The sequence below is a fragment of the Patiria miniata genome, unplaced genomic scaffold (genome assembly GCF_015706575.1).
Source record: "Patiria miniata isolate m_02_andy unplaced genomic scaffold, ASM1570657v1 HiC_scaffold_1, whole genome shotgun sequence".
NCBI classification, from domain to species: domain Eukaryota; kingdom Metazoa; phylum Echinodermata; class Asteroidea; order Valvatida; family Asterinidae; genus Patiria; species Patiria miniata.
In genome coordinates, this window is record NW_024037047.1 from 35955830 (window position 1) to 35978682 (window position 22853).

At 41.1% G+C, this 22853-nt stretch overlaps 1 protein-coding gene across 1 annotated transcript in view; it reads right to left on the minus strand.

Annotated features, from left to right (window-relative positions):
* Positions 1–22853, minus strand: part of LOC119733236 — a 172693-nt gene that overhangs the window by 24386 nt on the left and 125454 nt on the right. The window contains 18 exon segments of the mRNA XM_038206825.1: positions 210–289; positions 1312–1534; positions 2622–2792; positions 3755–3938; positions 4344–4540; positions 5276–5486; positions 7310–7439; positions 8341–8519; positions 9756–9907; positions 11066–11345; positions 11907–12062; positions 12569–12685; positions 14901–15049; positions 16474–16648; positions 18396–18608; positions 20005–20108; positions 21047–21337; positions 22379–22651. Of these exon segments, the coding sequence (XP_038062753.1) occupies positions 210–289; positions 1312–1534; positions 2622–2792; positions 3755–3938; positions 4344–4540; positions 5276–5486; positions 7310–7439; positions 8341–8519; positions 9756–9907; positions 11066–11345; positions 11907–12062; positions 12569–12685; positions 14901–15049; positions 16474–16648; positions 18396–18608; positions 20005–20108; positions 21047–21337; positions 22379–22651 (3285 nt within the window).

Sequence of the window (22853 nt, forward strand, 5' to 3'; positions counted from 1 at the left end):
AAGGGGGCTTTCCATAACAACAAATTGATACTTTACATTGCCAAGTAAAGATCTTTCTTCTCCATCCACCTCAAACATTGCTGTCCTGTTAAAGGATATTCCTAAAACCTCAAGTTACATCGGAAGGTCTTAGCTAATGCTTTGTTTTCCACATGCACGCAGCAATGGCAATGACCTGATATCTCTCATACTGATGTTCAAATACTGACCTAACACTGTAGTAGTTCCTGCTGATACTGTGACACATAACATAGCTGGGTTGCACATCTTTGTCCAGGAATACAGGCACCTAAAATAGCAGTAAAATACAGAACAGGCACAGCAATGGTTTAAACAAGTCCATGTATAGTGAAGTCCTTCCATCAAAGCCCACAGTTGAAGGCCGCTTCCACAGTGGCTATGGCAGGTACACACATGTCTATAGGTAGAGGCTCCAGCTGCTTGCATAGGCGCATGTGTGATCGTAAGCCATAGCCAAGTCATTTGGCTACGGCTTGAGTCTGGAGTCAAATGCTTCAAGTCCAAGTCACAATGTCTATAGGTAGAGGCTGCAGCTGCTTGCATAGGCGCATGTGTGATCGTAAGCCACAGCCAAGTCATTTGGATACGGCTTGAGTCTGGAGTCAAATGTTTCTAGTCCAAGTCACAATGTCTATAGGTAGAGGCTGCAGCTGCTTGCATAGGCGCATGTGTGATCGTAAGCCACAGCCAAGTCATTTGAATACGGCTTGAGCCTGGAGTCAAATGCTTCAAGTCCAAGTCACAATCACAAATCACTTAGTTTGACGATGACCCTCAAATCATGAAGAACTTTGCAAAAATATTTCAAAGGACAAATGGTTTATAATTAGGGGTTTAAGAGACTTGTAGAAGAAGCCATTTTTATAAATGTTGTAGCATTTGATTCATAAAAGTCAATTAGTCCCAATCAGCAGCCCTTGTGAAACTTAAACCCCAAATTATAAACGATTTGTCCTTTGACGCCATTTTACATATATATTTGTACCATTGGATTTCATTAAAGTCAAGTCCCAATCAGCAGCCCTTGTGAAACATGACATCGTAATATTATCAAGAAAAGTTAGCAACACCTACTTTATACTGTACCACTAACATTGCATACACAAGAATCTGTGCTAAATAAAGTCTACACAGACCATGCCAAAAAGTTCAGACGGTGTGTTATCAGCAGTCTGACAAAGTTTCATTGATAGGCAAGTCATTTCATGAACCCTATAAATTAAATTTCTTGAATAAAGTCTTGATCATGTATCATTCTTTGATTCAAATGCAACCGGCCCACAGACTTACTTCCCAGGTTCCATATTGAACTTGGCCGCTTTCTCAATCATTTCCCCCTGGCTGGAGTCCTTTGGTGCCTTGAAGTCAGTGATGTTGAACCTTTCTTCCCCGTCACCAGCACGGACGATGATCATTCCATCCTCTATGGTCACTGAGCCAGAGGAGTTGCCTCCAACCACCATGCAGGGTACAACATCATCTAGGAGCGACGCTGAACTACTCACACAGTATTCTATAAGGTAGTGTGGAAGGAGATATTGAAACCTTGAGGAAACCTTGAGGAGGTTTAGAAGCAGAAGGGGAGACATGGGGCCACTGCCATGTACTATGAGACATTAGGATTGTTGACAACCGCTACGAGGGAAATGGAAAACAGGTACCTCGTTATCACATAAGTCAAGTCAATCACAAGTCCAACACTAGTGCTGGTCAAGTCAATCTGAAGTCACTTCATCATGACTTCAAGAAAGAATGGGATGAACAGTTTCAAAGAAATATCTTTTGTCACAGTGCCTTTGAGTAGCTTGTGACTTGACTTGTGTCTATACGACTTTGTACCGACTTGCAATGGAGTTGTGTGGATTTGTGATGTACTTTACTACAATGCTGACATTGATTGATAAAGGAATCTTGTTCTGAATTACCCGACTGGGGAAGGGGGGGGGGCGGAGATTACATCATTTCAATTGTCAAGAGTATGACATTAATTAGAAGAGGTGTTCGGTATTGCTATAGGTACATTGTTATTTTCTCTAGTATCATACAAGTTAGATCCCATTTTTTCAACTGATATAAATGTGACAGTCTACCAATTGCGCTGTGGTCCACTGGTTATGGTGTTTGACTCACGTTCCGTGGTACATGGGTTCAAACCCTGACGGGGAAAATGGTGCTTGTGTTCTTGGGCAAGACACTTTACTACAATTGCCTCTCTTCACCAGGTGTATAAATGGGTACCTGTGAAGGTAGAGACTAGAATGCGCTGATCTCGAGCTGCTGCAAAACTAATAAGTGGCGCATCCAGGATTTGGCTTGGGGGGGGGGGCCTCAATTTTTTTTGTTCAAATTTTTGAGAAGTTAATTTTTTTCAAAAAATGTTTCCCAAAATTTGGCCGCAGAAAAAAAATGGGTTTTCTTTTTTTGTAGGTGAACTTTTTTGAAGTTTGTGGCGCCACTTACACCCCTATTTTACTACTCGAAAATAGGCCACATACATATCACCAAGGTCAAAAATATTTGTAAAGCACTTTGAGACCTTTGGTATAAAGCGCTATATAAGCACATTATTATTATTTATTATTAATTGCAAGATGTCCTACCATAGTGATTAATAGACTCATCCTGTGGTTTGGACCAGGAGGTACCAGTCTTTGTTGGGTCTTCGCTTTTCTCCACATCGGGTGGGTAAACATCCTCCTCAAACTTCTTGCTAAACATGGAGGTGGTGTTGACATCATCTGCAGTGGGCTCCTCCAGCAGAACAGTCACACCTAGGAAATACAAACATGTACGGCCATCAACAAAGGTCTCCTTAGTAAATCAATACATGTGTGGTCCAGTCTGGGCATCACAATTAGCCTTTGATATATGATGGACACAATAGGAGAGTGCTATTTGGTTAAAGGGAATATACAACATATGCAAACATCGAAAAATAAAACTACCAAGTTTTTACAAAATACCTTACTAGGATGTTGGGAAATGACAGTCAAAAGCATCCTGTAAAGTAATGGCACCTGGTGTGAAGTCATTTTCAAGAAAATGGTATTTTTGTATACGTTTCCAGCGGTGGTCAGCCGACCACCGTTGGAAAAACCTAACTACTTTGCAACTACTGCTCCAAATTTACCATTTTTTATTCAGTTCAAATTTTCTTTGCTATTGGTTACATATTCATGATGGGTGCAGGCCAGCTAGACTGGTTCCCTTACCTTACAATTTTCCGGCATCTGGAAATTGATCCATTTTATCTTAAGTGGAGTCAGGGAACCAGACTACTTGAACATTTTTGTTTTTCTTGGTTTTTCCAGCATTCTCGAACAAAAAACTTCAAACATGTCAGTGTAACAATATTTGATCTATTATACTAACCCCTCAAATAGTTCATTTCTGAAATTACAGCAAAAGCCAATGATGTACATTCCCTATAAGGATGAATCAAAAAAACATTTTACCAAAACAAAAAGCTCCCTTACTACCGTGTCAACAGTAAAGCAAAAAGGATACCGGGCTGTCTTCCTGAACTTTATTTGCATTGGATATGCATGAAATATTAAGTATCATCAAATACTAATGATGTGTATCGAGGCCTTCATTATTGATGGAATTTCGGTTTCAAATATTGATAGCCTTCGGAGTTACCTACTGTGATGGAGTACCTCATTAGATAAATAGCTGCCAGCCTAGTTGATTGTTGGTCTGTCTGTCTGTATGTCAGTCTATCTCTACCTACCATCACATTCTACAATGGTTTCCAAGCCTGCTCCATTGATAGCCTTCAGAGTCACATAGTATGTAGTGTTGTGATGCAGCAATCCTGTCAGGTTGCTGTTAGTAGCTGTCTGGTTCAACCCAACGTTGACAAAGTCTTGCAGGTCTGTTGCGCCTTTGGATGTTCCTATCGCCCAGTGATGCTCCTAAAAACACAATTTCAGATATTATTGCGATGGGATCCATGCATGCATATAGTGGTCTGCTTTTGGAAAAAGTACAAATTTTTACAGTGAATGGTGCACAAAGTTTTCTAAGTTTTGCACTGTGTACTAATTGTTTGCAAGGCCTGACTCTAGACCAGCAACGGTATGAGCTCCCAGCATGGGTGTGATCCCTGGGCACATGGAAACATGACACTATGACTTCTGACTAGCATCCCACCAACAGACAGTGAATGATGGAAAGATTGCAATCAGTGCAGTCTTCTGGAGGTTGGAGCTTCAAACTCTGCTCCGGCCAATTTCTTTGCTTAAACTTGTATCCCTAAGCAAATGCATTTGTAAATACACTGTTTAATTAATGAAGTGGTATTCCGCTAATCATTTTACCTTGACCATGCTCTCCATGTCGATGAAAATCCACAGCACACTGATGGTAGAGTCTGAAGACTGAAATGATGTTGGCACATACTCGTTTACATTGACGTCCAAATAGAAAAAAAGATCCAGCTTTGGTGGTGTGTCATCGATGTAGAAACCATTGGAGGATGCTGACACCGATTTCCCATTTCCTAAGAAAGTTTTCACTGGGGGGGGTTGCCAAAAAAAAAAAAATCATCCACTAAAATTGGCTCATGTAAAATATGGTATCAGAAATAGTCAAAAGAAAAAAATCTACTGCATCTAACTATAATTCCAGGAATCTCTGTGCATCTGTCTGTGTTTCGATTATCTCCTGAACCGGGCACTGTATGAAGTTGAAAATCGGCAGGTGTATTGCTCAGCACCCAAGAATATTCAGTGTCAAGACTGAAGTTGTTTGGATGAGCGATTCTCAAAGACGCTGCAAAAAAGGCAGCATTTTCGGAGTGCTAGCCCATACAAACGTGTATAATATACAGACACGCACATGCAAATGGTGGTTGGCTGTATGGGCTCGACTATTTCTTGAAGGGGGAAGATCACTCAATGGTGAGGTGGGCCTCGACCATTTTGTTTGAAGGGGACGATCGCACAACGGTGAGGTGTAGATATGGTGCGATGTTATACGGGCACTGCACTCTATACCGCCACGTTTGCGGGTCTACCGGAGGCCAAGCAATTTGCCCGTTCCAAACAGGCACGTTTTGAACAGTTACTGCACTAGTTAGGTAAACTACGATAAGAAACTGTCTCTAAACAACATGTGATGGATAAGTACAGTTTGGTAACAAAACATGTTCTTGAGTAAGTATGTGACTCTTGCTGTAAACAGTCACAGGGAAGTTATATTACCATTTGGGAAAAATCTCTCAATTTGAGGATTATTCCATTTATCTCACCTGTCAGGAAGAATGGGAGTGACCCCTCATCTTGGTTTGAAGGTGGCGTTGTTGCATTAGCATCATTGTCAAGGGTGGTATTGGATAGCTCCAGTCTTGGCAGAGTCAGGTTGGTCAATGTGAAGGTGATGGGAACAGCATCCAGGGAACATGAGGGATCACACTGGTAACGATCACACGGATGGATGCAAGGAACGCATGGCCTGGCAATCTGTACAAACAGAGAGTGTTTCCAAGACAGGCATACCATGAGTAACAAGAACATTGATTGGTGATATTTGGGGTTGGTTAGTGAAACAAGCTACAGGTTTATCAACCTGATCTCTGATATGGGCCTCTATGCTCAAATCCTATATTTAAAGATCCTATTGTCTGATGTTGGTCTGTCTGTCTGATGTCTGTGTGTCACATTTTGCGTAAAAGGCCTAAAAACTCTGATTATGTGGTCATCCAGTATATGGAGGTCCTTATTAAACTGGTATATGTGACTGGCTCTACAAAAAGGTCACAAGAAAGTCGCACAAAAGTGAAATTGAGTTATATACATGGTTTGAAAGCCCACAATGTAAGCTTTTATTTGGTATATAACAGAGTTCCATAGTCCCTCCTGTTCTGGAGATATGACGTATTTGCATATAAATTACTTCCTTGGAGTTCATATTACACAACTGAGAAAACAGGCTTTGAAATAGATGGCTGTGTTGTAGACAAACAGAATGATACCTACAAAATGGTTGTTTTTTCCACTTTGTTCATCAAAACCAACATTTCTGTGAATGAACCCTGAAACTTTAGGTATTAAAGATGTCATTCATGACAAAAAAATAAAAATCACATTTTGACAAAATGTTCACCCTCTCCATGTTGAGCGGGCCATTACACCATAATGCACAGCGCGACTTAATACCCTTTTTTATGGAGCCGGTCACATATATAGGTGATGCGATCAAGCTAAATGAGTTGTTCGTCGACCCTGGTAAATTTTTTTTTTTTAAGAGATTTGAAAAGAGCACAATCTCAGCATTACTGCTGTGAAAACCGCATGCTGATACCATCTTTAGTTCAAAAATTATGGAAGTCGGAACACTAAGAGATGTGATGAAGTGATGTGATGACATGGCCCTATTTTGGCCTGAATCTCCAAATGAAAGTTCCCGACAAACGACTCATTTAGCTTGATCGCATCTCATATACATATATGCACCGATTTCACTGTCCTCTGAAGTCACGGTTGGCACAGGAAAACAAATTTTGTTGTTTTGTTTTGGTTTTTCAAGTTGGCACATATGTTTCTTTGAAACTTTGAATAATTAAAACATTACAACATGATCTTGGTTCTTTTGGTTCTTGGTTGGTTGTTCTCCTAAACACTCCGCATGTGAGTTTATACAGGAGGCCAGAATCACCGGGGTGAACCCCTTATCTTAGTGATAAATATCACTGGGTTCTTTTACGTGCATTGCATTACACAACACATGGGACCTACGGCTTTACGTCCCATCCGAAGGACGAAGCAGTAATGGTTAAGTGCCTTGCATAAGGGCACAAGTGTCCACCCCGCGGGCTCAAACCCACTCCACTGTTGCCTCTGAAACACCAGAGCATGAGTCCAGTGCTCTTAACCGCTAGGCCATGATACTCCATGATATCTATGAAAACACTCTAAAACATTTCTTTGAGACTTTGAGATAGTTAAATATTACATTATCTCTATGAAAACACTCCAAAAAGTATATGCATTTCGAAAACCTGACTGTATAATGAACCCCTTCTCAAAAATACATCAATTGAGGGCGCACTGACCAGCTAGCGGGTGCTGTGCGAAGTGCGGCATCCCGCTAGTGTCTTAAAAGTGGCCATCATCAAAGCACCATCATCAAAAGTATAAAGTTCTATTATCTCTGGAGTGACAGATTTGAAGCTGCAGGCATACCCATCACAAAACCCTTTAAGATACTCAGAAATACTGAAACTGGAAATTGTCTGGAGAACAAAACATCTATTGAAAAGGGTGCAGGTCACGCCTGGCCTTACCTCTTCAAATGGCACAATATCTGTGGCTCCTGCTACTGAGCCGACACCAGCAAAGTAGCGTGAGACAGGACTGGTTCCAGCCCTGAATGGTGCTCCGTAACGACACAGATTGCTCTGATCAGGTGGCATCCTATAACAGAAGAAACCGACAGAGTATTCTAATGAATGTAATGGTCATAAATGCTGTGGTAAAACCAGTTAACAAGACTAGGCTTCCTGAGTCATGCTGGACCATTGCTTTGTAGGATGACCCTTACAGTACAGCAAAACCTTTCAAGGAATAATAAAAATAAAAATAATACTACTAATACTGAAGTCTTATATGGCGCACGTATCTACCAACAATTAGGTACTCAAGGCGCTGGAAATTATGTCTATTATTAGAGACAGGTAAATAAAGTACATGAGAAATATGAGAACCATTATGTAACACCTTTATAATAGTTTACAAGGTACTGCGGCACATTAAGCTGCCACTGCCAGAAACACTGGGGCAAACCCCTTCTCTTAGCGATAAGTGTTACTGGGTTCTTTAACGTGCATTACACAACACACGGGACCTATGGCTTCACGTCCCATCCGAAGGACGAAGCAATAATGGTAAAGCGCCTTGCTCAGGAGCGCAAGCAACATTTTCCCACAGTCAGGATTCGGACCCATGTACCACGGCACACGAGTCGAACACCGTAACCATTGGACCACAGCACCCCATGATAAGGGTCATCCCATCAATGTGGGGTCCAAAAGTGTAACATTGTTGTGTCCCTGTTACACCTGACCTGTGTAATTTGCCATTCAAGTATCATTAAAATTGACTTCCAACTATTCTTTATTTTTGTAGGTTTTCTTTATAATCACTCTTGAAGATAGAAGGCACAGAATGTGTCCGATTTCTTATTTTAATAAGATGTAACAGGGACATAAACAAAATTTGAACCCAAATGACCGGTAACTGAGTTATTCAAAGCACACTGTAGAAAACCCAGAAAATGACAAAAGTGTTTGAAACAGAACAAGAAAGTTGTACAGACCTCAAATTTCTAAGTGTTGCTGCAACAGCTGGAGGATTGAAGGGGTCTGGTAGCTCAGCGATGTAGCTGTCTCGATTGAAGACATGAAGGATGAGCTTAGTAGATGAGGACAGGACCGGTATGCCAGTCAGTGAAGACAGGAGTTTACCATCGATGTACACTTCAAAGGACCATTCATCCTGTAACAATAGAAATCCATCACAACTGAGATTTTCCTGAGTGAATTTGTTTTCTGTGAAACAAGAAGATGTAACTTTGCATATAAAGTTTTGCCCTTCAAGCGCACAATTCTTTAAGCTATACTAAGTATAGTTTATAAATATACTAAGTAATATCTTGCAAGAAAACAATTTACTGGCTTGCTCTGGTGGGACTCAGACCCACAACTTGCTGATGCATGAGTGAAATGTTTTAAGACCTGAGAAATGAGAAAAAGCCCATCGCAATGTACTCGTGACAAATGTAAGACAGCGGGTCATGAAGTAAGAAGCACATGTGAAAAAAATTAAGCGCATCCACAAAGAAAAACCCAAAATGAATTTCAATTTGTCAGGAACAAGGGTAAAAGAGATGTGTGAGATAATTTTTTTTTTGCACAATCGTTACATACGTATCTACTCTGTAGGATTGCAATTAGCCAGCTGACCCCAGCAAACTCATTGTATGTATAATTAAGCAGGAGGTTGTGGGTTACAGTCCCATCCAAACAAGTTTGTGCATTTCTTCACACAAGCTCTCAAAAAGAAATAATGAGCATGTTGATGGACAGAAATATACAATTTTATAACACCTCACCCACAGATTCTTTGTCATGATTGGCCGAGAGCGAGTCACATGATACTTTCTATTTTTACTATCTTTCTGTGCACGGCCAAAAGTACTATACCCGTAGCAACCAAAGTACTATACCATTAGCAACCAAAGTACTATTTCCACGGTGCGGTATTTGTGTGCAAATGCATGCTTGTGTGCGCGTTGCGCGTTGCACGCAGCGCGTTCTGTTCCATAGAGAGCGCGCCGCAGAGTTGGGTTCAAACATTTCGCGAAGGGGTAGTTTGGAAGAGAGAAATACATTTTCCTCCAGTTTTGTATTGAAATTGAAGTATATTTCAACTGTGTTCAGATTTAAATAATTTAAATATTATAACCAAGCAGAATCTGTGGGTGAAGTTTTATAAAACAAATATTGAATGCTTTATCTCGTGGTGAAGTAAAACTAGCCTCCCTCGGTGATCCATGGAGCATTCTATTTTCTCACGGCTTCGCCTCGGGAAAATAGAATGTCCATGGATCACCTCAGGAGGCTAGTTTTACTACACCACTCGAAGCATTCAATATTTGTATACTATTGTTCACTTGTAAAATCGATGTTTCTTATAAGCGTGTAAAAGTCTCTATTAGCACAGTAATAATACCTCATTTGCATCAAACGGCATGACTCTGATGTGGACTGAGAAATGATGCTCCTCCATTGATGGATCAAAGTCAAGATCTATAACCTCCGATGTCATTCGCCAGGCATCCTTCAAATAACGACACCACAGAACAGCTTGAGATGCACTACCATCTAGAAAAGAATAGGCAGCCTCTGTTTCAACTTGGTGTGTGGTACATTCATTCGAATTTCCTGATGGAAATTGTTCATAAAGGTTTAATTGTTACTTGAGGTAAGGGGTCACAAGAATGAAGAGACAGAAAATATGAACAAAAAAGAGTAGATAGTCATAATTATTGATGAGGATCACCAGAGCACACAAAGAAATGTAGACAATAACTAGATAGGGCTTAATGGATTAGAGTTGGACATGTCAGACATAAATCACAGCTGTGATTGGTCAGAACACCATTGGGCGGGGCTCAATGGATCAGTCTATTATCTTACTTGGATAGAGTTGGACATGTCTGACATAAATCACAGCTGTGATTGGTCAGAACACCAGGGGGTGGGGCTCAATGAATTGGTCTATTATCTTCATCAAATCAAATTAGGTTCTGCCCTTCACTGACGTTTAAACACTGTATACTCAGTGTGTTACCTTCTGAGTGAAAGTTGGAAAAAATCACTCGGGTGGGACTCGAACCCACGACCTCCTGGTCGTGGGTTCGAGTTCGAGAAAAAATAAATAAATAAATAAAAATTCCATCTTATAATAGTCTATTATCTTACTCGGGTAGAGTTGGACATGTCTGACATAAATCACAGCTGTGATTGGTCAGAACACCATGGGGCAGGGCTCAATGGATCAGTCTATTATCTTACTTGGATAGATTTGGACATGTCGGACATAAATCACAGCTGTGATTGGTCAGAACACCATGGGGCAGGGCTCAATGGATCGGTCTATTATCTTACTTGGATAGAGTTGGACATGTCTGACATAAATCACAGCTGTGATTGGTCAGAACACCATGGGGCAGGGCTCAATGGATCGGTCTATTATCTTACTTGGATAGATTTGGACATGTCGGACATAAATCACAGCTGTGATTGGTCAGAACACCATGGGGTGGTACTCAATGGATCGGTCTATTATCTTACTTGGATAGAGTTGGACATGTCTGACATAAATCACAGCTGTGATTGGTCAGAACACCATGGGGCATGGCTCAATGGATCGGTCTATTATCTTACTTGGATAGAGTTGGACATGTCAGACATAAATCACAGCTGTGATTGGTCAGAACACCATGGGGAGGGGCTTAATGGATCGGTCTATTATCTTACTTGGATAGAGTTGGATGCCGCAAGCTCTTTGTGATATCCATCTCCCACTCTCATCATCAGACACGCTGTCCCCATCTTCGTCCATTTTCTGGATAGTCCAAGGGACGGGACCCATTGTGGTCAATGAAGCGCTGGTCACTTCAGTCATCTTACTGATTGTGACCTCGCTGGTTGGTGTGGCTTCAAGTGACCTATTTGTGGTGCTGGCAAATGTTGAGTTGTCTTCAGATGAATCCAATATCCCCAAGAAATCCTGGCAGTCACACTGAGGACACATAGACTGTTGAAAAGAAAAATGTCTTAAGAAGTAATAAAAGGATAAAACAAATTTCAGTAGTTGTTTGTAATAACAAGATGCATTCTAATTCTGGTGCATTCTTGGCAATTTCCATTAGTAGTTCTTTTTAATTCGGCGAAGCGTGCGCAAGCATTGACACGATTAAACTTCATCAGGTTAGTTGTCCAGCACTTTTCTTTAGATTTTGAGCACTTTTGTTGCTTCAAAAGTTGCTACAATTCAGCGGTTCAGTTCGCAACATCAAGTAGCTGCAATCGGCTGAATGAGAACGTGAACGCTGAATTAGGGCGCAATTCAAAACATGACTCAGCAACTTTTGATTTGAAATCAAAATCCTAAAACATTGTTTTCTCGGAATGTACAGCATTCACTGAGCTAAAAGTTCATCAGGTTAGTTGTTCAGCACCCTTCTTTAGATTTGAGCACTTTTGTTGATTCAAACCAAATAATACACAAATTACAAATGATGTACTCTACCCTTAAACCATGGTATAAATAAACACTGTTGCAGTCATGCCCCCTCTATCTGGTTGCCTCACTTACCTGGTTGAAGGGTTGTTCATAACAGCACTGACAGATCCCTTCTTGCCAGTTCTCCCGTCCACCAAAGTCATATTCCCCTATTGCTCCATCCGGGCCATCCCAGAATAGAATGCTGGTCACACTGTGCAGGTCAGGTGGGGCAGCTTTCAAGTCAAACTATCATTTCAGAAAAAAAGGTAAAGGAAGTCTTCTGGGGTATTCGGCATAGCAAGTCATTTCCATTGTGTGTATGTGAGAGTACAAGTCAACTCTTCACAACTCAATTTAGTCTTTGGTTGAGTCATAAGCTTTTTACAAGAACTGCACAAAGGCATTCCTTTCTCTCTGGTTATCAAGTTGCATGCCTCCCTTATATGTGACTGATATGAATAATTTGACAACAACTCTAGTATTCAGAATACATTTGCAATGGTAAAATAAGCAGAAATTAAGCATACTAAGTATAAAAGAAAATGTATGTGAAAACAGAAATAAAAATGAATTCAATAGCCTTTTTTATTCATACATTGAAATGAATAGAAATTGAAGCAAATTCTTTGCAGGAATTGTTGGGGACAAAATGAACATCCTGGATGGCATTACTGATTCACATGCATTAATCACGCCACTAATGTCATGGTTGTAAGGGGCTGATATTTCAAGGTTTCTGGCCGAGTACTGACCTCATATTCTGAGCTCCTTACAATCTGTGCATTGGTGACGTAGGCTCCAGACAGCATACGAGGCCCTCTTGTATCTCTCTCCATAATCAGCATCACACTCTCATCAGATGCATGTACCTGGTTATCAACAGCAATGGGGTTAAAATGAACGGGTCTTGAGATGTTTGCCTGAAAACACCTCAGAATTTTCTATTGATAAATAAATACACATATACTTAAACATTTCAAGATTTACATCGTGAAGTCAATAAAAAATGAAGTTAGCAGTGACACTGTGTGACGAAATATCTCTTTTGTGAATTTTGTGTTTCAAGTAAACGTTTAGAGTTCCACCTTTCACGCATCTGTGCTTCAATGCATATGTGAACCTCACAACTTGTTGGAATACAGCAGTCTCTAGATGAGAAACAGAGTTTACTGATCAAAATGTTATCCTGTAAGAGGGTATCTGTGGGGTACTCTAAGAAATGAAATAACGGTACCCAACACGTCAAGCTTTATTTGACAGTGTGTCACAAGGGAAATTCTTGAGGGGAGGGAAGAGAGACCAATTACTAAGCTTTGCCCTGTGCATATTTGACCAATCATAAACATTCCCGTAATTTTCGGAATATACGCCGCGCGGAGTATAAGTCGCAGCACGCAAAAATCTGCAAATTAAGATTTGAAGTCGGCGTATAAGCCGCACCGGCGTAAAAGCGGTTTCAATGTTGTAAGGCCTCCAAATTCTGAAGTCAAAAAGCTCTGGACCAGTTCCATTTGCACTACGAAAGCTATAAAAAGGGCAACAAAAGTTATATCAAATCATTTACAGTCGATACTCTTACAAACAAATATGGAAATTGATGATGAGAAATAAACACCGGGAATTGCTGCCGGCTGGCCCCTCCAGTCCTTGGCCTAAAAGTCATGTATGGCCCGGCAGCCTGCGCCGGCGAATGACTACATTTTCCCGCAGCACTTGAGAGACTATGCAACCCACCATGTGTTGTCTGACTGGAGCGCTACAAATCTTGCTTTGTGGCAACAGATGCTGATTTGTTTTGTCCTAAGAATAAAAAGGTCCTTTTTTACAACAAAACTTATCAAATTGTTGTGATTACTAACAAGTAATAACGTCAAAAATTTAAGTTTCGATCGTAACTTTCTTGGAAAACAGTCAAAGAGGATGCTGACATTTTTATGGATGAATCCATTAATTTTGTTAGGGGTGATTTAGCCCCCGTTTTGAGTTTTACATCGTTTCTTGAATACATTTCAAGATAAAAATTATATGGTGACGTTGAACAACTGATTATCGAATAAAGAAATGTTTTGAACTCCACAAAAAGTATTAGTTGTCTTTTTTCTTTTTTTAAACAGCTAAAATATTGGTAATTATTGTTCCCAAGAAAGTAAACCCCTTTATTACCACAAATGGTGTGGTCCATTGGGAATACATGCAGCATGGCATGCAGCAGTATCATGTACAGTCGGTTGTGGTAGACAGCTTTCACTCACGCATGGTCAGCCGGCCTGTCGTACTTTTTACCACTCGGTATATTTTCGAGGAACGTGCTTTCGGTCCGTTAATGACTTTCTTAATTGATAATTCATTTCAGCAACAGATCTTTTCTTATACCAGTACATTATCTTCAAGGCTCGGCGTAAGCCGCCCTGTGTATAAGCCGCAATAAACATTTTCATGGGCAAATTCAACATATAAGCAGCGGCTTATATTCCAAAAAATACGGTAAATGGGGGTTTGCGGTTACACCATGTGAATGAAAGATATCTCTTAGTGAGTTGTGTGGTTCTGAGAAGACGAACTTGTGTGTTTAACTCAACGTTTTGAACAGTATGCTCTGCTCATCATCAGGAGTCTCCTGATGACGAGCAGAACATACGGATCGAAACTTTGAGTTAAACACACTGGTTCTTCTCAGAACCACACAACTCACCAAGAGATATCATTCACATGGTGTTATCGCAAACCTCCCATTCATTGATCATGTCCACTATATGCAAACCCTTAAGTCTTATTTAATAACAAATATGATAATTGTCTGACATGCATGCACAAATGTTTGACATGTATGTCACGTTTAATTCATACAGTGTGGCATTAAAGAAGCTCACGTGATGTTGCCCATGTGTGCAGTGGATGGGGAGTAATAGATACGTCAATCCAAGGGCAATGCAAGTACATGTACGTAGCCCACAACTCCAAATGTAAGGTTTAGGGCATGTGTAGTGAGTCCCACATATTGAGCTTTAGTGAGTGGTCGCAATAACTTCTGTTCCCCCACTGAGTTCATACAATTACTGTCAGAAAGAAGTTTCTTGAGCCTACCTGCTGTGACTGATACTCCAGGTCCCACTTCTTCCTCTTCATGTTCCAGAGTCCCTTGAAGTCCATCGCCGACCACTGTGGATCAGTGAAGGGAATGTCTCTCAGTGGACAGGGTGGGCCCTCTGGGTTGGGCAAGTGTAAGATTGTGCCTGAAAAAGTCAAGTCAACATGAGTTTATAGATTTCAAATTTTAGTAAGGATATTAGATACTGTCTGTTTATGAATCTTATAGACTCACAAACTTCCCCTCACTGATGAAAAGACAGAGTTGACAGCAATGTTATAGTCGAGTTGCATCTGATTCTCGAGTCACTTTGAGTCAGAGTCCAAGACTCAAGCCATTTGGTTCAAATCTGTCTCCGAGTCTGGCCTTAGCTGTTTGAATTTCAAAGTGCTAAAATACGAAGCATGGAAACTGCAAACAACATCCTCAAAGCCAACGTGGTACACATGTCTATGGCTATATCAGCACGTCCGCCTACAGGCCTATGCAGGGATCTGGCCATAGTCGCAGCGGAACCATCATTTCAGAGCCAGATTCGCTGGTTCATTGCATCAACCAATGCCTAAGGTAGCACAGAATACCAGCATTATTTCTTGGTGCTCTGCCCAATAATGATCTTGCAGAAATAGGTCCATGCGACGTGACGTATGCTTGTTGAAAGTATGTTTACTCAAGGTTTGTACATGTATGTTGTGTGAAATAGATGTGCATAGACACGGACACACATGTAAGTGATACGTAAGTGGCGCACTGTTGTGGGAAGTCTGGGAGGGATGATTTTAAACAAAAATAACACCACCTAGAAAGTAGTGTTGATACAGTTCATGTGCTTAACGTTCTCTAGCATTGCTTTAACGTTACTTCCAGAAAATATACATCGGGACCCATTTCATGCTTACTGTTGGTGAAAGCAGCCGAAAAGTCCTTGCTTACGGTAAGCATATTGCACGGGTTAGCAAGGAATTTTGGCTTCTGCGCATGAGTACATCCTGTACCTAAGGATCTTGTGCTTACATGGTTAGCACAGAATTTTCTGCTAGCCCGGTTAGCACAAAGTGGTGATCATAAGTGCGGAATGCTGTGGTTAGCAGAACCATGAAATTGGGCCCAGCATTATGTTTTTTTTAAGTAAATTTTGTTTTGGTAGAAAAATGCATGACTAGTGGGTCACAAGTCATTAGCGTCAAGTCTGAGCCATGATGGTCAAGTCTGAGTCTGAATCTTCTGCCGATTGTGACTCGAGACTGACTTAAGTCTGAACCCCAGACTCGAGCCCAACAGGGTTGACACAAAGATGCTGGGTTTGTGCACATTCCAATCAGAAGTTGAGTCGATGTGCCTCAAAAAGTCATCTCAATGCTTCTCAGTCCTGGCTCCCTGCTGTACATAATGATATACTTGGCAACTAGCAATGCAACCATGCATGCTGTGGAGTACATTCCAAAGTTGAGCGGTCAAACCCGGGTTAAATGAAGTTAGTCAAATTATGCTTAACCATGGTTCACGTCTAAACTTGCTGCACTATTCATGCAAGAACATGAATTAAATTATGTAGCAATTTCTATTTACCAGTAACTTGGGTTCTGTTGCCGCTGTCTGTCATGTCCATCTTGAAGTCCATGCCATCAACTACCAGTCCTGCTGTCGGCTCAGACGAGTCAACAAAGATGGGTCCTACTTGGGATAGGACACTGTCTCCTGCATGGTTAACGACTGACAGCTGAACAAAATAGGGCTGGTTTGTCTGTGCAGAAAGGAAATGATATATGATCAGTGGTGATGTTTTAATGGTGAACTTTACAAGTACAACCCAAATCCAGCCCTTGACAATTGTTTCAATGTCAGGGATGTAGTCCAGTCCTTCAAATGTCCCTGCAAGTCCATCACGAGTCCTCAAGTTCCAATTCAAATCAAACTGCTCATGGATAATGTACGCTTAAAGGGAAAATACAACATTTGCAAACATCAAAAAATAAAATTTCCAAATCATTTTGAAATACCTTGCTGGACTGTTAGTGAATGACAGTGTAAAGCATCCTGTAAAATCATGGCACCTGGTATACTGTCATTTTCAAGAAAAGTGGTATTTTTGTATCAATTTCCAACGCTGATCGGCTGATCAGCGTTGGAAAAACTGGCTTCTTTTCAAATACTGGCCCCAGTTGACCATCACACTTGTTTGCAATCGATTACACACCTATAAACGGGTACAAACCAGCTAGACTGGTTCCCTGACCTTACAATTCCCCAATATATGTAAACTGCTCTGTATCTTCTTAAATGGAGTCAGGGAACCAGACTACAGGAAAATGATTGTTTTTCTTGGTTTTTATAGCATTTTCGAACCCAAAACCTCAAAAAGGTCAGTGTAACTATATTTGCTATATATTTTCAACCCCCCAATGCCATCCATTTCTGAAAATTACAGCAAAAGCAAATGATGTATATTCCCTTTAACCACAGGTCACGTTTAAACTTGCTGTCGGCTCAGACGGGTACAAGAGATAGGTCCTACTTGGGGGGTAGTACAGTCTCCTGCATGGTTAACTACCGATAGCTGAACAGCATAGGGCTGGTTTGTCGAGTCACGGGTCATTCAGGACAATCAAATGTTCACCGAAGGTGCATGAATGTGCAGGGACACGGGCGCAGAATGCTCGCGCGTTAATTGACCTATCGACTTTTGCGAGTTAGCCATGCTCCTCAGACAACCCTATGGGATTGTGTACGTTACGTTTCCTTTGTTTCAGACTTTGCCCGTTCCGCGTCCATTTGTATATCATGTAATTGGACAATATTTCACAAGCTGCGTCGATGCAATTCTACTGCGATAGGTCAATTACGAGCAGAATGGGCATTTGCGTAACACCACATAACATCACCTCAGCAATTTGACCCCGAACGACCTTTGAACTGGACTACTTCATTGACATAACTAACTGGCTTATAATGTCAATAATTGTTTCAAAACGCGATAGTAAAATCCATGACAAAATCAGAATTGGGAAAATATTACTGACGATTCAAACACATATGTTTCAAAGATGCGCACATCGATAGCTTAAAGATATACTCTCAATACAACTTTCAAGATTCACCCTGAAAAAGAATAAAAGATTTTTGTTTTTAAATTTCTATTTTTCTAGCAACACAATCTTGCATTGGGCCTTGCTTAGTTATGGAATAATTACTTTACAATTTTGAACTATTTGCTGTGAGAATCGATAACGGGGGGACTGGGAAACAGCCAGAATCAGTTTGTTCACAAAAACAACCAGACGCCTAATGACATCACGTTTTGTTCACATGTGCGCTTTCCTATGGGAGCCAGCGGAGACCATTGGCTCCCGTCCCCACCTGGCTCCTATAGGAAGCGCACGTGAACAAAGTGTGACGTCATTAGTCTTAGGTCTATGCCTACAAAAACATGGTCAACAGAACACAATTCCATAGTTACAAACCCTAATGTGGTTTTTTTAAACTTAACTCACAATTAGGTTCAAGTCCACGAATGTGAAATCCTGAATATCTGGGCCGAGTACCAGCCAGTCTTGGTTGGCTACCGCAGTAAGGTTATCCTCATCCTCATTACATGCTGCAGCTTGCACAAGGCGGAGGTTGTAGGACTTGATTCCACTCTCATCATCTCTGTAATCCTCCCACACTACAGAGACAGACTCAGTGCTGTCAGTATAGGCAACGGGCTGCAAATACAAGATTCAAAAGTCACAGACAGGTAATTCAGTGTGAGTGTGATTGGTGGGTTTTAGTCAGTCGCATGAAATATTGGCAAGGAATAAAGCATAGTTGCTGTTTTATGTGTCAACAAAGAGGCGCTGAAAGATGCTGCCAATTTCTACATGATTCTAGATGATGATGCACGAGACATTGATGATACATATGTTCTTATTATTTACATAGGATTTATTAAGCTCTGGCACCAGAGCTTCAACATGTCACTCTGTGGTTGGTCGGTCCCCGAAAAATTGACCAAAAAACCGAACCTCCTACCAAATTTTAATCGTCACAAAAATGCAAACAAAATAAATTAAATACTTAACAACAAAAATTGTGTAACACTTCGTGAAGCCATTTATGAAAATTTTGTAAATGTAGGTGAGATATGTGCAGTAATGTTACAGTCACGTGGTATCTCACGTGGTATATAGCGCGCTATATTTTTTGGGAAACTTAGGGGGCTTATTTTGGTCATTCGCTGGTGCAGTAAGGAGACCGGTGCCCCGTCCGACGTTCAACGTTGAATAAGTAGCCAGTTACTTAAAGGACATTCACACTACATGTCCATACTAGTTAGTACAGGCTGTGTTAACGCAGACCGTGTCAGGCAAGGATAGATTTCATGCAAGACTTTCCTGCCAGACAGCCAGGGCCAAGTTCGCGCAAGGACTATAGTTGACCAATGGTTAACCATAGTTCGACTAACGCTTGCCCGAACTCTGTCTAGTTGACGATGGTTGACTACACTAGTCGACTTGGAACCAACCTACTGGGGCTGGTTGCATCGCTGGTAACCAATAGCCGTGCGCATTCATAACGCTAGCAAAGTAGCAGAGAGCCAGGATCCAGAAGTTTTGCGATGACATTTTGACCAGCGTTTGACTAGAGACGTTCGCACGTTGCTATCAGTGCGCAGGCGTAAGGTACATCACAAATCAACCACTAGTCGACTAATGGTCCTTGCCCGAACTTGGCCCAGAGCTTATTGTGCACTTGCACTTGTTTTTGTTAAAAAGTGTGTCACTGATTACTAAACGTTTGAGTTCAGCAGTGGTGATAAATGATTGGAACACCTTAAAAGTTGAATTTCATGCACACTGGGCATAAAAAACACTTCACTTGTTTAAAAATCACTTCATGTCAAATTTAAATTGAAACTGGGCATATAGCTTCTGGAAGATTTGAGAATGACAAACCAGCCCCCCCCCCAAAAAAAAAAGAGAGAGAGAAAAAAAAAAGCCTTTTCATTACCCTCATGAGCGTAGCTTACATGTAAGAGAATGATCCAGCATGCAACCAAGCCTTAATGGCAGAATATGCGACAATGCAGCAACATGATACACTGATCTCCTGATGACTTACCATGTCATAGAAAGGTCCAACACGCAGCCTACCCTCAATAGGTGGTGTGATATCCACAGAGAAGTAACTAGTGGAGGAGTTACACTGTCCGCCTTCGTTCATTCCTAAAAAGACAGGAGCATGAAAAAAAACATTTTTTTTCTGTGCTATTTATATAAAAGAAAAAAAGGGGTTTATTATTAAATTACAGAAATACGTTTTGATTTTCGTTTTGAGATTGGAAAGATTTGGAAGGATATGAATACATGTATAAGTGGAATTATGCACTGACCACAACTCATGGTCAGCGTTGGTCCATGACCCCTATATGGGAGGTCGGATCACCCCCGCTTCCTGTTTCCAACTACACTCCCTCTTGAGTCATGGCAACAGATAGGCAATTCATTGGGGAAATTTCAAAGAAATATAATATAATAATATGCAAGTCTCTGTTTGGATGTTTGTTTGGATGTTTGTTTGGATGATGGGATGTTTGTCCGGGCTTAAACTTAGATTTTGTCAACTTTAAGCGATTGCGACCCTGGGCCCCTCCCACGGGTCCTCTCTCCGACGTACATACGTACATACAGCGTATGTACGTGCATACATTCACGCAGGTATATGAATGCATTCACGCTCTCACACTGTGACTGCATCTGATATGGGAACTCCCAAGCTACACGCCAATTATGACTATAGAGGTCGCTGCTCATAATGGGTCTGTATGACAACAAAGGCACAAATTTCGAGGCGGGCGCAAAAGGATCGCAGTTGGGGAACAAATTCTCATGGTAATCAATCGCTACATTCAGCAACTCTATGCGTTCTATGAACCGCCAAAGCTGGGTAACTGCCCAGTATTGTTATAATGTGCCATGAAATGGGTTGATATTGTTGAGGCAAGTGAGATCAGCTTCATTCTGAGACAATTTGCTTTCATTAGACAGAAGTTAAACAATGCCCTATGATGCACAGCCAATATTTTACAACTCAACCTCTCTCTAGTTGGTTCTCACTCAAGCTACTCTTGTACCCTGCACAAAGAGTTACAACATTCACCCACCCACAACAGTGACATAGTAGGATCCTTCCTGCGTCAGATTCAGACCCTTGAACTCAAGAAAGGTGTCTTTGCCTACAAAATGCATCGACCTCTCATGGAATGTAGTCAGGGCCCGTGTTGTCCCCAGCAGCATATCCAGGCAGTCCATATCTTCAGGTGGGATGGAGGAAGTGGATGGTTCACCCAGACCAACGTAGTACAGCAGGATGGGGAAGGTGGATTGAAATTTAGCCCACATGAGTTGCACCTCAGAGACAGAGTTTACATACTCTGGGACTTCCACCTCACTTCCTGAACAGATATAAAAACCAATAAAGAGAAATTTAAAGCTGGTGTGCATTATTACCAGATACACAAAAAATATCAAAAGCTTACCCACTGGATGCTGAAAACAAATTAAAGCATGAACTAGAGAAATCAAGTTCTCAGTTTGGGAAATGTTTTTTTTTTCCTTTTTCAATGCAACATTTACATCTACTCAACCACAAAGAAATATACAAACCATTCTGGGTGAGTTAAATAACATGTCCCTTTGGACAAGTCCTTATCTCCAACAAAAATTGAAAATGTTACCAGCTTTTTCTCTTCAGCAAACAGTCGGTCTGGATATTGACCGTAGTCAGTATGAGTTCTCAGTTTGGGAAATGTTTTTTTTTTTCCTTTTTCAATGCAACATTTATATCTACTCATTCACAAAGAAATATACAAACCATTCAGGGTGAGTTAAATAACATGTCCCTTTGGATAAGTCCTTCTCTCCCACAAAAATTGAAAATGTTACCAGCTTTTTCTCTTCCGCAAACAGTCGGTCTGGGTACTGACCGCAGTCAGTACGAGTTTCACTGATATTCAGCCATGCATGAAAAGGATCCAGGCCTTCCTTTGTGACTACCCAAAAACACTACCAACACAATGTTTCCTAATATTTTAAGGAGATAGTTATTTAATGGCCAGCACACTGCTAGACTGAACATTTCAAAGTAGCCATGGCAAGGCCACAGTTTACTGCTGTCCAAAGGGCCTTTGAATTTAACTTGTTATGGTCTCCCAATGTAATGACCACCCCCAATAACTTTGGATCGTTCGAAATACGCAGTGGATAAACTGGAACCAGACTAGGTCTCCCCAACACTCCTTTTCTGGCCGTTGAAGGAGTACTTGAACACGGAGCCCATACACAAGTAAAGGTTCAGACAAATACAAGCAAGCAATTTTGAGCTCCGTCATATGTAACCTAGAAAGTGCTTGCACTACCAACTTGTTCGGACAAGGTTAGTGAATGTCTGGTGTCCGGTGTCAATTTTACTGGTGTCAAAACAAAGATTAACCTACCAAGCACTGTGCTGTCCATACCAACATTGATCCCTGTTGATGTCACCTCAGCTGTGGCAAAGCTAGCACTATATCCCCTGACTGTTACGTAATATATTGAGTCTCGTGCCATGAGGTTGAGGTTAGTGAAAGTGACCGTTGTGTTCTGTCCAACATAAGTGAAGGGCACCTCGTTGTCTCTGGTCTTAGGGTAGCGACGGTCAGTTCCAACCGCGGCCTCGTAGTAATCCACAGTTTGCTCTGTGATGTGGTCTTTGGTGACTTCAGCATTTCCTGAAGGGGATTCAGGCCAATGAATGTAGGGAAATCAAGTCAAAAGTCAAAAGTCTAACATGTCTTAAGCACTAAACTTGAGGACTGCTTCAATGCACATCACTGTACACAACATCCTCTTTGGCTTCCAAATTTGAGGTACAGATACACGAAACATTTCGGAATTTTTGTCCGTTTTGTCTGACACAAAATGCTTCTCAAC